Source organism: Chrysemys picta, chromosome 4 (assembly GCF_011386835.1).
Source record: "Chrysemys picta bellii isolate R12L10 chromosome 4, ASM1138683v2, whole genome shotgun sequence".
In the NCBI taxonomy this organism is placed as follows: Eukaryota; Metazoa; Chordata; order Testudines; family Emydidae; genus Chrysemys; species Chrysemys picta.
Window position 1 is genome coordinate 63,457,718 of NC_088794.1, and position 14,977 is coordinate 63,472,694.

General features: G+C 53.9%; 1 protein-coding gene across 4 annotated transcripts in view; it reads right to left on the minus strand.

Annotated features, from left to right (window-relative positions):
- ELAPOR1 (endosome-lysosome associated apoptosis and autophagy regulator 1) overlaps positions 1 to 14,977 on the minus strand; it is a 90,744-nt gene that overhangs the window by 49,383 nt on the left and 26,384 nt on the right. For all 4 annotated transcript variants that reach the window (XM_024112583.3, XM_065592452.1, XM_005312200.5 and 1 more), the window contains exons 2-3: positions 6,286 to 6,406; positions 5,219 to 5,411 (exon numbers count right to left, since the gene is read on the minus strand). In XM_024112583.3, the coding sequence (XP_023968351.3) occupies positions 5,219 to 5,411; positions 6,286 to 6,406 (314 nt within the window). The remainder of the gene's footprint in view (positions 1 to 5,218; positions 5,412 to 6,285; positions 6,407 to 14,977) is intronic.

Sequence of the window (14,977 nt, forward strand, 5' to 3'; positions counted from 1 at the left end):
GTAATGCAACTGAATATAGACAAGGCCTTAGTTTCCTCCAGCAGCTGCAGTTAGCAATAGTGCCCTCCTTCACCTCCAAAACAGCTGGGTAGGTTGCTGTGGGCTGTTGAACAGCTGCCATGTACCACCCCATAGGTGGCTGCAGTTCAGTGATGGAAGAACCAATACCTGCGCATCTATCCACCCTGTCGCTGGTAAAGCCCTCGGCAGGCTTTCGGAGGCCAGAGGCTATCGCATTCACACTAACAAATGATAATCAGCTACTAGGGCTGGTTGCAGTGACAGGTGCCTTACAATACAGACGCTGTTTCTGATCTAGCGCAGAAAGATAACACCAGGGATGATTTAAAATGGCCGTCCCTGCATCCAGGCAGGTGCTGCTGGACCCTCCCTGGTTAGAGGGCCGGGGCTGACGTGCCTGCAAGAGTGCCAGGCTTTCTATGCAACTCTGAAGATGGGAGGAGTGGAAGTGGGGGAGGGGCAAAAGGCAGGTCCTAGAAGGTGGCAGGATCCCCAGTCTGGATCAGACCAGGCACCATCTAGCCCAGACCAGGCGCCATCTAGCCCAGTCTGGTGCTAACAGCACCAGCTGCTGCAGAGGAAGGGGCGAGAATCTCAGTGAGTACCGATGGAATATTGCTCAGAGCCCAGACAGTCTTTGGCCGGCTCATGCTATGATGCTCCAAGGATTATAGCCCTTATCTCATTAACACTTTAGTCTAACTGTGGCTGTTCTTATCCAGAGATGCCTATTCCATTTTTTTGAATCCTACTGAGCTCTTGGCCTAACTAATATCATGTGACAGTGAGTTCCACAGGTTACGTATGCACTGGGCAAAAATTGAAGGAAAGGGGCAGTGCAGTGTTGAGCCTGCACAGCTCCAGGGGTGCAGCACACCTGAAGGGATGTTAAGAAAGGGTGAATCCATACTATCCGGGAAGACTTCCTGATGGCAGGAGGTCACCCAGGGTAAAAGATGGAAGCTCTATAGCTTGGGACATTCAACAGCAGGGTTAGAGAAACCCTGGGAAAGTGTACAGCAGGGAAGGGTCTTTCTGGGTTGTGGGCTGGACGCTCTAACGGATCTGTAGCTCCCAACATGCCCGATGCCAACTCTGTCCACATATCTATTCAAGTGACATCATCATAGGACCTAATCACATCAGACATACCATCAGGGGCTCATTCACCTGCACATCTACCAATGTGATATATGCCATCATGTGCCAGCAATGCCCCTCTGCCATGTACATTGGCCAAACCGGACAGTCTCTCGGCAAAAGAATTAATGGACACAAATCTGACATCAGGAATCATAATACTCAAAAACCAGTGGGAGAACACTTTAACCTGTCTGGCCATTCAATGACAGACCTGCGGGTGGCTATCGTACAACAGAAAAGCTTCAAAAACAGACTTCCAACGAGAGAGACTGCTGAGCTGGAATTGATATGCAAACTAGATACAATCAACTCAGGATTGAATAAGGACTGGGAATGGCTGAGCCATTACAAACATTGAATCTATCTCCCCTTGTAAGTATTCTCACACTTCTTATCAAACTGTCTGTACTGGGCTAGCTTGATTATCACTTCAAAAGTTTTTTTTCTCTTACTTAATTGGCCTCTCAGAGTTGGTAAGACAATTCCCATCTGTTCATGCTCTCTGTATGTGTATATACACATCTCCTCAATATATGTTCCACTCTATATGCATCCGAAGAAGTGGACAGTAGCCCACGAAAGCTTATGCTCTAATAAATTTGTTAGTCTCTAAGGTGCCACAAGTACTCCTGTTCTTTTTGCGGATACAGACTAACACGGCTGCTACTCTGAAACCTGACATGCCTCCTCGTGCAACAGGAGAAGCAGTTGGAACCTTTGTGCAACTTCATTAGAGAAGGGACCAGGCTTCCGGGTTGGCTACTCCCTGAACAGCACATCCGTGCTTCAGACACATGGGGGTGAACAGGGGGACCAGAGAGCCATGTGATGCAGGGTGGGAGTAGCTCGGCTGGTGCAGCTCAGGGCTGGGGGGTGACAGGGGTCCTGTTGCTTGGTGCCAGAGCCCAGCTAAACATTAGCGCTACATGTGAGGTGTGACGAAGCAGGGGCTTTTCTTGTTGTTTTCACTGGTTTGTTTGCAGAGGGCGTGGGACTCAGTTTCCCTGTGTGTTACTGGTTTAACAAGGTGGTGGGAGAGGGAGTTTGTTGTTACAGAGAGCCAGCGAACAATCTGGAGAATGGATACCCCAGCGACTGGTGCCCGGCCTGGAGAATGGATACCCCAGTGACTGGTAACCTGGTGACCAGCTTGGAGAATGGACACCCCAGTGACTGGCGAGCAGCCTGGAGAATGGATACCCCAGCGACTGGTGACCTGGAGGCCCAGCTCAGGAGTCACAGCCGGTTCTGGCTAGTGGGAGGACAATGGGTTGCGGAGAGAGGACCCTGGTGACCTGACCAGCCGGTTCCAGCCAGAGGGGAAACAAAGGACAGATGAGAGGAGAGGAGGCCCAGGCCGTCTGCTTACCTGGGACAGAAGACAAAGGACAGAGGCGGGACTTGGGGGACGGTGATATTGGATGCCCAGCTGGAAGGAGGGGGTTTCTGGGCTGGGAGGAGAGAGCAGCCAGAGTCCACCTGGAGGCTGGAGAGACCTAGATGTGCTGTGCTGAGGGAGGCCAGGCCTGAGGCCCGGAGAGTTTCCTGTGCTGGGTTCAGACGCTCAATAAACCCTCCTGTGTTACACTGGCTGAGAATCACTCCGGTCTAGAGATCAGGTTTGCATTTCTCCCTCTGGGTGTGGAGGCCCCGGGGGTCCAGAGCAAGTGGACTCCCTGAGGGGGCCCATGGCGAGAGACAGGCATGCTAAGGCTCGGAGAGGTATGATTCCAGGAGACAGAGGGCCCTACGGCTTAACCCCGAGACAGAGTGGACCCCGAGAAGGGCTGTCGCACTGAAGTGGGTCCCCCCAAGGGACCGTACAGAGCCAAGCAGAGCACGAGTCCTGTGATCTGTGACATGGGGTCCTTCACGGTCCTCTGGACAGGCCTGGGCTGGATCAGCTGCGGGTGGGGAGACCCTCCACCGAACACGCGGTACTGACCTTGCCAGTTGGACATGGTGGCTGCTCCACTCTGCCCCACCATGGGAAAGACCTGGTCAGAGGGCACCAGTGGGGAGAGGAACTTGTGGCTACCACTAGCTTTGGCTGGGAGATTGGACCCCACTGCTCAGCTAGTGGATCCGCTCCACTGGCTGCTGCACTTGGTCCCGGGGAGAGGATGCTCCCCGCCCCTGGCGGCAGGGCAGAGGTTTCTGCACGGCTCTGGGCAAAGCGCTGTTCCAGCGGCAGTGGGTCGCAGGGGCAGGGGATCATAGCTCTGCCCCACGGCACATCCTATGGGGATGTCATGGGAACAACACCCGGTACGGCAGGCGCGCGAGGGCAGTCAACTAAAGGACGGGAGAGAGAGAAAGCAGCTGGCACAAGGCTCCACCTACCTAGCACAGAGCCGCCAACCAGGATGGCCCAGATCTGAGGGTCTGAGCAGTGTGGCAGGGCAGGCTGTCCCATTAGGGGCCAGTAGGCCTGGGGCCAACCAGCCCTGTTCAGTTAGCCCTGCCTGGGCTGTAACAGGCTGTGAGGCAGCCTGAGAAAGCAGGGCTAATCGGGTCAGAGGACAGCCTGAAACACCTGGCCCCGTGAAAGGCCGGAGAACTCAGTTGGGAGCCCCATGAAACCTTGCAGGACTGAACAAGGCGGGCGCCGGGCCTGGCAGTGCTGCAGGACTCAGGCTGGAGCAGACTCCTGAGACGGCTCGCGGGAGTGGTGTTCATACCGCCGCCCTGCTGGCTACCTACCCCACCTGCAGGGAAGGGCCTGGCCTAACACAGGGCAAAAAGAGGCGGGGAACCGAGGATGAAGAGAAAAATTAGAGCGATCCTTTTAGCCCCAAATGCCCCCTTGGGATCTGGACGGCAGAGTCTCTCCCAGTGCCAAGGGCCCAGTGAGCACAGCAGCAGGCAGCCTGCATGCAGAGGGACTTCCGTGGAGAAGCAGCTCACGCGCAGAGCGTTCCATCCCCATCGGCACTTGGACGCTCTGACTCTATCGCATGCCTGCCTCTGCCGCCGTCACGCTAACATGAGCCCTAACAACTAGGGCTGCCGTCAAATCGTGCCACTGGAGTCTCGCTGCTGTTCTGGGGCAGCGTTAGGGTCAGGTTCAGACAATGCCATGCCCTGGAGTCTCAAAACACAGCCGCTGAGTCAATCCCCAGTTCCCTTTGGCTCAGGTTCACTCCCTCGTGTGCTACTGCTCATGTACAAAACTGATCTGCTTTTCCCTGCTATTCAGCAATAACTGGATGCACAAAATGTCTAACCCCTAAAGATCTGTTGGGCATAAAATACCAACCCAAATCAGAGCCATGAATAGTCCAGTGCATTCAACCCCACTTCTAAACCACTCACAGTGATTTAGATATAGGATGTAATAATAATTACATCACATGCTTATGGTGACACAATTATTGGGGCCAAATTCCCTCACCGCGGTGTGACTCAGAAGTACCCTCACTGGGCCTGATTCCCCTCACTCCCCGGTGTAAATCAGGAGTAGTGTCACTGTCAATGGAAAGTACGTAGCTACGTAGGGCACCAGGAAATTTGGTGCCCTGCGTAGCTGTGTGCTGCTCCAGCTCCTTCCCTGCTTCTTCCCCATGGCCCCTGCCCCTGCTCCACCCCAGCCCCAGCCCCAGCCCTGCCCCCACTCTCCTGAGGACTGCAGCAGGGCTGGGCTGGCACTCGCCAGCAGCGGGAAGTGCAGCGGCCCAACCCCAGCCGCTGGTGAGTGCTGGGGGGTGGTTCCCCCTGCCCCCAAGCCAGCCCCGCCCCCACATGCGGAGGCCTGGGGCCAGCCTCCCCCTCCCCCACAGAGGTCTGGGGCTGCGTAGGACCCCAGAATAGCTAGGGATGGCCCTGTGTGAGACTGGGCAAGTGAGAGCAGAACCACGCTGATTTGTCCAATTATGGCATAAGCCTGGTTGTCAGGTGTCGGTGGCCTGCAGCTCACACTGACTGCAGCCAGAGGGTGGGGGATCAGCACTCCTAGAAGCCAGGCTCTCCTGCACAAAAGGCCAAGGATGCTGGCTGCAGCCCGGGGCTCCATTCAAGGTGGCCGTGCCCTGGGGTGCAGCAACAACCAACTCACGTGGTGCAGTTCTCCATGGACTCCGAGACGCTGCTGTCGCTCTCCAGGTTGGTTGCAATGCTGGCGAAGCCGTGGGGCAGCTCGTCCCACTCGTCGAAGCGGATGCCAGTGCCCAGGGAATACCTGCCCTCGGCACACGGTTTGCACGACTGGTCCTTCATGTCGAGGAACTGCCCCGCTTTGCAGGAGAAAGCTGTAACATAGAACCCCAGAGAGAGAGCTCAGAGAGAGGTGGACACGGACCGGGGTTTAGCCAACGATCCCCAGCATTTGTATTGCATCTGGAGTGCCAGGATCATAGACTCCCAGCGCGGGGCTATAGTGTGATTTGTTATCCCCATTTTACGGGCTATACGTCTGACTGAACTGATACGCAGATCACTTTAAAAACAACGAGGAGTCCGGTGGCACCTTAAAGACCAACAGATTTATTTGGGCATAAGCTTTCAAGGGTAAAAACCCACTTCTTCAGATGCAACTTTAAAGCTCACTTTAAAGGGCTCCCCTGCTGCAGTCCTGTCTTCCTAGTCTCCCCCAGGAATGGAAGAGAAGCTGAGTCTTGGTTAATGAATGCCCGGTGCTATCTGCAGACAGGTTCTGTTGGTCCCTTTCAGAGAACTGTGCCATTCCATAGCTTATGAAACACTGTCTTTTCTCTGGAGCCTCTATTACAATAATCACTGGATGGAAAAATACTCAACAAACCCCCGATATACAGGATCTGAATCTGCTCTTGCTCACACTGGTGCTACCTCAGTTTAGCTACACTGACCTCATTGGAGTTACTCCTGATTTACACTGGGGTCAGAGGGGAATGGGGCCTCAGGAGGTTACTCCTAATTTACATGAGGAGAATCAGGCCTAATATTTGCTGGCCTGCTGCTCGGGAAGCGAGTGGCAAAGCTCCCCCCAGTTTCACAGGGAGCAAGAGCAGGCCTGTACCCTTTAATAGCCTGGTGGGGACGTTTCGGAAGCCAGTGGCACAGATGAGATGTGACAAGTGCAGCCTCCCCCAGTCACCGCCTGCACAGGGAGCACAGGGCAGCTGGGGCAGGCCAGTAGCTTACAGCATTCTGTGCCCTTGATGGGGTCTGGCAGGCCCGTGCAGAGTCCTGGGGTGTGCGGCACAGCCACCCTCCACCGCGAGCCGAGGCTGTCACAAGCCGTGTATTCGTAGTGGTATTCAGACTGGAAGAGAAAGCACAGAGGTGAGCTAGAGCGAGACCCGCACAGCACCGGCCATGTGCACTGGGAGCGCTACGGGCCTGACTCCTCCTGCTGGACCCACCCTTGTGCCAGGCTGATTCCAGGCACACCGTGTAACACAGGCGCGCTGCCCTGACATTACTGGAGTTACTTCCAGTTACACTGGTGTAGCTGAGATCAGAATCGGGCCGATGGAGTCTCACCATCACGGGATCAGAATCTGGCTCAACACGCACATGAGGACGGCCTTTCACACCCCACCCCACCCCACCTGGCTGTAGCTGGGGACCACCTGCCAAGAGGAGCTTCATTGGTGTTTTCATCGCCATCATGCTGGCAGGGGTCGGTGAGCAGACCAGGGCCGGTTCCTAACCTGCCCTAGTGGCTGCAATGGAGATATTCCCAGTGTACACCAGGCCCTTGGGACAGATTTCCCCAGGAACCTAGGGGCCTGAAGATGCAGACAGACACAGTGGGATTTCACAGCCCCTAGGAGAGTCGACTTTCCATGGGAGTTGGGGCCTAACCTGCTCAGGTGCTTTTGCAAAACCTCTGGGTTCCACCTGCCTCTTTAGGTGTCAGGCTGGTGAGTGTCTGGGCACACGTGGAACCATGAGCCCCACTCTCCTCCCACTTACATCATGAGGCCTGTGGAGTTACCATGGGGATGAGAGAAGAACTGAGCCCAACACCCACCCTCTGCAACAATGCTGCCCGATAATGTTCATCTCCAGCTGTTACCACTTCTCTGAGCCGCTGGACAGAAGAGCCCACAGAATTTCTATCAGTCTTTCCACGTGAGAGCTAGTTGTTCCTGGCCCACATGGTCACCAGTTAAGTTTATCCATGTTTTTGGTCTACCCAGGGCCATAACGTCAGGCCCCCTTCCTTGTCCTTCCATGACATGGGCATGTGTTAATTACACCATTGTTGATTGTACCCAAGTCTGATCCCCGATTATCTATGCCTGCTTTGTTCCTGCTGTGACCAGGCACGTGCCACCAGCAGGATCACATGCTGAACAAGGCCTGTGTTTTCAGGGGCTGAGTCGGGACAGAGAAGGTCTCATATTCACATTCCTCTAGTTCCTCTCACCCGGGCAGAAATCCTGGAAGCTACAGGCCCAGGCTGTAGAGAGGCGTCACAGCAGTGACAGAGCACAGGACGCTGCAGGGGAACAATTGCAGCTGAAGGAGGATAAGCACAAGGGACCCAATGTCCAGGGGACCCCGCGGTTGAGGTTCACAGATGCCAGCCCAGCTCTTCTGTGGACCACGCCCAAGGTCTCCCAGAAGGCCAGTGCAGAGCCGGGAATAGACTCCAGCTCTCCTGAGCCCCAGTTTGGTGCCTTCCCCTCTCAGAAAGGCGTCAGTTGATACTCCCGTTCCCCTAGCCCTGGCTGCAAGACTGCTCCGGTCACATGGCCCTTCCTCCATGGCCGGGAGGGGCTCCTTGCTGGTAGCCTGACTATAGTAAGATGGGACTCGAGTAAGAAGGGCCTGGGCCTAACACAGTGTTGATGTAACTGTGGGTGTAAGTTACACAGCAGGTGTAAGCCAGAGGACGTCAGGTGGAGCTGCCTACACTCTCCTCCTGCATCTTACACTCTCCTCTGAGTTATTTTTCCTCCCTCTGCCCTCAGCACAGGGACGTGATGCTCCTTTAGTGCACACACTGGATGGCAAATCGGTGTAAGAGGTGCTCATTTACCACCCACTTCCTCTTCGGGCAGGTCTCCCTCCAGCCCGTCTGCGCACCCTCGCTGCAATCAGTGTGCCAATAAAGCCAAGAGGTGAATTTGGCCCCTCTGACCAACATGCTCCCTACACGTAAGCAGCTGAAGAGAGGGTGCTCGAGCTGGCCGTTCTGTTCAGCCTTGCAGGGGAGATTTGAGGTTTGGTTGTTGTTTCTTTATGTTGTATAAAAAAGGGTTGCAGAAGTCTGCCCCCACTGCCTTTTTTTTTTTTTTTTTTTTTTTTTTTAAACATTTGCAGTTCAGGGCTTGCCTACCCCAAAGTCTCTCTTGGCTACTGGAGAAGAGCAGGGGTCATGCTATTGCAAAACTGTGGAAGGGGAAACCAATTCACAGAGCTGAGAAGCAATTTATATCCAGATTCTTTAAAGCTTTATTTTCAAACCCATCTAAGCCTCGCGCGCCCGACAGACCCTGGGAGAAAAGGGGTCCTTGGGAACGATTCAGAACTCGGAGGCTGACAACGCTCCCATCTCCGAGATCCCGCCAACAGGGCTTCTGGCAAAGCCAGGGAAGAGCAGAATTGACGTGCCTGATGTCTGTCTATGGTACTTAGCTGGCCCCCAGTACCGCAGGGTCTGAGTGCCTCAGTCGTTACATCAGCACAGCCACCCTGCGAGGCGGGGCCATGCTGTGAACCCCAGCATGCAGATGGGAAGCTCAGGCCCGGAGGGTCCATCTACACTGCAGCTGGGAGGAAGCCTGGCTGCTCGGGTGCACAGAGAGGAACCAGCCCACTGGAGACAGCAGCTGGGAAGCTGGTGCGCCGGCAGAGATGCAGGCTGGCCCCCAAGCTCGGCTCCAGGGGCTCGCTCCCCGCTGCCGTGTAGCCATACCCTAGGGTTACCATATTTCAGCAAGAAAAAAAAAAGAGGACGGGAGGAGCCCCGCCCTAGCCCCGCCCCTGCCCCTCCCACTTCCCGCCCCCCCAGAACCCCCAACCCTCCCCCCGTTCCTTGTCCCCTGACTGCCCCCTCCTGGGACCCCTGCCCCTAACTGCCCCCCAGGACTCCACTCCCTATCTAAGCCTCCCTGCCTCTTGTCCCCTGACTGCCCCAACCCTTATCCACACCCCCACCCCCAGACAGACCCCTGGGACTCCCACGCCCCATCCAACCACTCCCCACCCCCTGACAGCCCCCCCCAGAACTCCCAACCCATCTAAACCCCTCTGCTCCCTGTCCCCTGACTGCTCCGATCCATCTCCCCACCCCTGCCACCTGACAGCCCCCCCCAGAACTCCCAACCCATCTAAACCCCTCTGCTCCCTGTCCCCTGACTGCTCCGATCCATCTCCCCACCCCTGCCACCTGACAGCCCCCCCCAGAACTCCCAAACACTCCCCCCCTGCTCCTTGTCCCCTGACTGCCCCCTCCTGGGACCCCTGCTCCTAACTGCCCTCCAGAACCCCACCCCCTACCTAAGACTCCCTGTTCCTTGTCCCCTAACTGCCCCCTCCTAAGACCCCCCCAACTGCCCCCCAGGACCCTACCCCCTACCTGTACCCTGACTGCCCAAAACTTTCTCCACTCCCCCCAAAGAGCCCCCCCCGTTTCTTGACCTCCACCTCCAGAACCTTCCTGCCCCCTGACCTCCTTACCCTGCTGCTCAGAACAGAGTGTTGGGCTCTGTGCAGCCGAGCCGGACACGTGGCTGAGCTCCCCAGCACAACAAAACCTGGTCCCTGGCCCTGCACAACAAAACCCGGTCTGGCCCTCCACAGTGCTGCTGGACTGGGCTGCAAGGGAGCTGCTGGCTCAGAATGCCGGGCGGATCCGGCTCCTCTACAGCTGCTCCTGAGTCCAGCCCGGGACTTCCCTGCAGCCCTCCCAGCCACTCGCTCTGCTAATCCCGGACATTGTGAGTGCTTTACAAATTCCCCCCGGACGCTATTTTTAGCACACAAAAGGAGGACATGTCCAGGTAAATCCGGACGAATGGTAACCCTACCATACCCAGGGCCATGCCCAGTTACACTGGAGTCTCTAGGGGAGCAGGGACCTGAACCCAGGTCTCCAAAGTGACAGGCTAACTTGGCCACCCCTCCTCTCCTTGCTTCTGACACCCCCCTTCCCTCTTCAGTGCATGCTGGGGCATGAGACAGGCCATGTGCACACTGAACCCCTCCACGCCCCGGGGCGCCGCCTGCAGGATCACACATGGACAGACACATGATCGTACTTTCAAGGCCCCTTGGCTGTGTGACGTTTATGAGTTTAATATAATATCTCATTGAAAGATGACAAGGCCAGAAAGAGTTAATTAGCTCACAGACTGACCTGACCCATGGCCGAACTTTAGAGACTTGTTAGGAAGATATGTAAATGAATAGAGCTTTGAAATGCAAGTCTACATTGTTAGATATAGAAGGATAGATGTTTGCTCAGGTCTTGTGATATAAGCAAACAAGTCTTGTCTATTGCTATAGCTTTGATTCAAAGATCAAAAAAGGATTATTAACATTTAGGAAGATACCTGAGTGAAATAGTATTATTGTCTACATGTCTCTTTGAAGGTTGTGATAACCTGTATCTGAACTGTTAATGGATAAATTACCCTGTGCTAATTGCCAGGATGTTTGGGAGAAGGAGAGTTAAGCCTATTGTTTCTCAGGCCAAACGGCTGCTGGAAATGTGTAAGAACCCAGGGACACGATCCTTCTTCATCTCAGATCTGCTTTGGGTTTCAAGAGGGGGAAATCCTAGGCCATAAAGATTGAGATCCCCAGTCACTGACTGGAGTCACCCTGAATATGCAACCGACGAAGTGGGCATTCACCCACGAAAGCTTATGCTCCAATACATTTGTTAGTCTTAAAGGTGCCACCCTGAATATGGACATTGGACGATAACCTATGGACTATTTCTAAAAGGACTTTTGGCAACTACAAGCTCACCTCTGCTATGTATCAACCTCAAGAATTGAATTCAAGTCTGTATGTATATTGATCTTTTAACCAACACACTCTCTTTTCTAATACATTTTAGTTTAGTTAACAAGAATTGACTATAGCATATATTTTGGGTAAGATCCAAGTTATAATTGGACCTGGGTATGTGGCTGATCCTTTGGGGTTGGAAGAACCTCTCTTTTACATGATGAGATAAGATTTTCAGTAATCATCATCATATCTGACGTGTATCTGGATGGAGGCCTGAGGCTGGGTACTTTAAGGGAACTGCGTTGTTTGGACTTCTGAGTAACCTGTATGATACTATAGAAGCTGTTTTGTGCTGGCTTGGTAAATCTAAATATTGGAATAACCACCAGCTTCTGGGGTTTGTCTGCCCCCTTTTGTTTGCAGTTCACCCTAACTGAGTGACCTCAGCTGGCTCCAACAGGCAGCATAGTCATAGGCTGTGACCAGCCCCATGTGTTACACACCCTCTTCCACACTGGGAAAACTTGCCTCTAACCCCTACAGAGCAAGCAGAGTAAGTCACCGCGGCCGTGCTAGACGGGCAAAGCACCACTGGCCATGTGTCATGCTGGGATTAACTGGGTGGCTCGTCACGCTCAAAGCAAAGCGCCCCACACCACATGAATGTGGCTTTGAGCAGCCTGCCACAAAGGTCCCCGAGACACAGCCTGCCTCACTGCGTGCAGGTTCTCTGACATTGGCAGGGGCTGGCGGAAACAGAGCCCCACCTATTAGGATCCACCTACTGTCGAGTGATATCAGCTCGACGGGCTCGCTGGAGCAAGCTGTCCCAATGATAGCACTGGCAGAGAAAGTGCCCGCACCCTTTCCCTGGAAGCACTGGTGTGAAAGGAGACAATGCTTTCTAAAGGACCGGCAGCAAAGCTGAAGTATGACAGGGCTGCACAGAGAGGGTCTGATCCTGATCCCACTCACCCCCATGGGAATCAGGAGTAAATCCATTATACTCAACAGAATTACAGCTATTAAAAAATAAACCCCTGTTGAGAGCGCAGGATCAGGCCCATTAATTTGACTGGCGAGTCTGTCTGGGTTAAGACCACAGGCTGGCTTAGTACAGTGTTACCTAACCTCCGGCAGCCAAGGCTCAGCGTGAGAAGGCAGTGGTGGGTCCCTTTCCAAGCCCCACCCCCAACCCTGGCGACAGGGAGGAGAGGCCTCGGATAAGGTCAGAATTTTCAGAGCACCCACAATCTGGGCTGGCCCAGCGGGTGGGGTGTTGACTGACCCCTTTTTAAAAATCAGCCCTTATTTGGGTACTACATGGGAGCTGAGCTTTACTGTACGTCTGCCCCCATTGGGATGCTGAGCTTTTGGGAATCTGGCCCCATGCATTTCATCATGAAGACGCATTGCAAGGGTACCACCACCCCTTCCCCAGGCTCAGCACCGACGGGGAGAGCCTGAACCCAGAACCTTGCTAGATACGAACCTGCTAGCCTGCAAGTTCTGGCTGTGCTTGTTTCACCAACCCTCCCCCCGGGGGCTCTGCAGCAGAAGGCTATTTACGGACCAAGCATCGGGTGCTTGGCTACCTGACTGCACGGAGAACTTCAACCTCAGACAGCTGCCGTCATGTCACAGCTAGACAATGCTGCTTGGGCTACACTCAGGGCCAGCTCCAGGCACCAGCGCACCAAGCAGGTGCTTGGGGCGGCCAACGGAAAGGGGCGGCACGAATTGCCGCTGAAGAATGAAGCAGCGGCAGAGCTGATCACAGCTTTTTCCCCCCTCTCTCCCCACTGCTTGGGGTGGCAAAAATGCTGGAGCCAGCCCTGGCTATGCCGCCAACCTAACCTGCACGAGTCCCTTGCTGAGAGGGCGTCCATAGCCAGAGTCATCCGACCGAAGCCACGCAACTGAGCTGTGCTATCCAGGAGCCAGAGAGATGGGCCAAGGCTTCTCCAGATACCTCTACCAGAGAAGATGTGGGCTGAATACTGAGCTTTGTCAATGCAGGGGCAGGATGATGGGTATAGGGGTCTCCCATACACTGTGATCCTTGTAAGCTGGTAGCACCGGGAGCCCCATTCAGGGACTAGGAGCCCATTGTTTCATACATTCAGCTTCATATAGAGTCCAGGGCCAGAAGAGACCATTGTGCTCACCCAGTCTGACCTCCTGCATGACACAGGCCAGGGAACTTCCCCCAATCATTCCTAGAGCAGAACTTTGAGAAAAACAGCCCATCGTGATTTACAAATGGTCAGTGATGGAGAATCCCCCACAATCTTTGGTAAATTGCTCCAGTGGTTAATTACCCTCCCTGTTAAGAATTTACATCTTATTTCCAGTCTGAATTTGTCTAACTTCAACTTCTAGCCATTGGATCATGTTATATCTCTCTCTGATAGACTGAATAGCCCATTATTAAATATGCAGGTACGTACAGACTGATCACATCACCCCTTAACCATCTCTTCATTAAGCTAAATAGACTGAGCTCCTTTAGTCTATCACAGTGGTCCCCAACCTTTTTTGTCTGGCAGGCACCGGACGACGAGCCACCGAGGACGTCAAGCAGCCGCCGAAATGCTGCCGAGAAGCGGCAATGTCAAGAGGCATCGCCGCCGAAATGCCGCTGAGAAGCAGCGTCATCAAGAGGCGTTGCCATCAAAATGCCGCCTAAAATCAGTGGCATTTCAGCGGCGACGCCTCTTGATGCTGCTGCTTCTCAGCGGCATTTCGGCGGATGCTTGTCTGCTGGCCAGTATGCGGGCGCACATAGATGCCCGCGGGCACCGCGTTGGGGACCACTGGTCTATCACTATAAGGCACATTTTCTAATCCTTTAGTCGTTTGCATGGCGCTTCTCTGAACCCTCTCCAGTTTATCCACAGTTCAAGAAGGATGTAGGCACCAGAACTGGACACCATATTCCAGCACCGATCACACCAGGGCCAGATGTAAAGGTAAAAGAACCTCTCTGCTCCTACTCGAGATTCCCCGGTTTATGCATCTCAGGACGGCATTAGCTCTTTTGGCCAATATGTCGCATTGGGAGCTCATGTTCAGCGAATTATCCACCACAACCCCCAAATCTTTTTCAGACTTCCTGCTCCATGGGATAGAGTCCCCAATCATGTACATATGGCCTGCATTCTTTGTTCCTAGATGGATACATTTACATGTAACCCTATTAAAAACACATATTGTTGGCTTGTGCCCAGATCACTCTGTATCAGTGACCTGTCTTCTTTACTATGTACCACTTTCCCCAGTTTTGTGTCATCTGCAAACTTTAGCAGTGAAGATTGTGTGTTTTCCTCAAGGTCATTGATCAAAACATTACGTAGCATAGGGCTCTTGTGCTCGGCGCTGTACACTCACAGAACAAGACAAGGGTCCCTACCCCAATCAGCATAAGACAAGACAAGACAAAACAGGCAGATACAGCCAGCCAACTCCCGGAGGAGCACACAGAAACAACGGGAATCACTTATACTGGTCCTAACGGTCTCACTGCTGCCATGTGCCTCCCCCGCATCAGTTTGTTGTATCCGCCGGTCTCTCCTCTTGGACTTCAATTGTAAGATCAATTGGGGCAGGGGGTCTGTCTCTTTTTTGTGGGTTTGGACAACAGGCCTGTCACATTACTGCTGCCCAAATAATCCAAGCCCCTCGGGCCAGGGTTTTGCTGGTTCCAGGCAGGGCTGGACAGAGCCCTGCATTTCTGAGCCTTATAAACTTTAATGTAAAAAAACCCAGCAACATTTCAAGTAGCCTTCGGTTTCACATACAGTTTAATTTAAACCGTGGGCTCCAGTTTAGTTTGACAGCATTCCAAAGCCTGAGGGGGAGGGTTGCATGAACTTAGCGAGCAGCCAGGCCAGCGCTCCCTGCCTTATGAAAGCGGCGT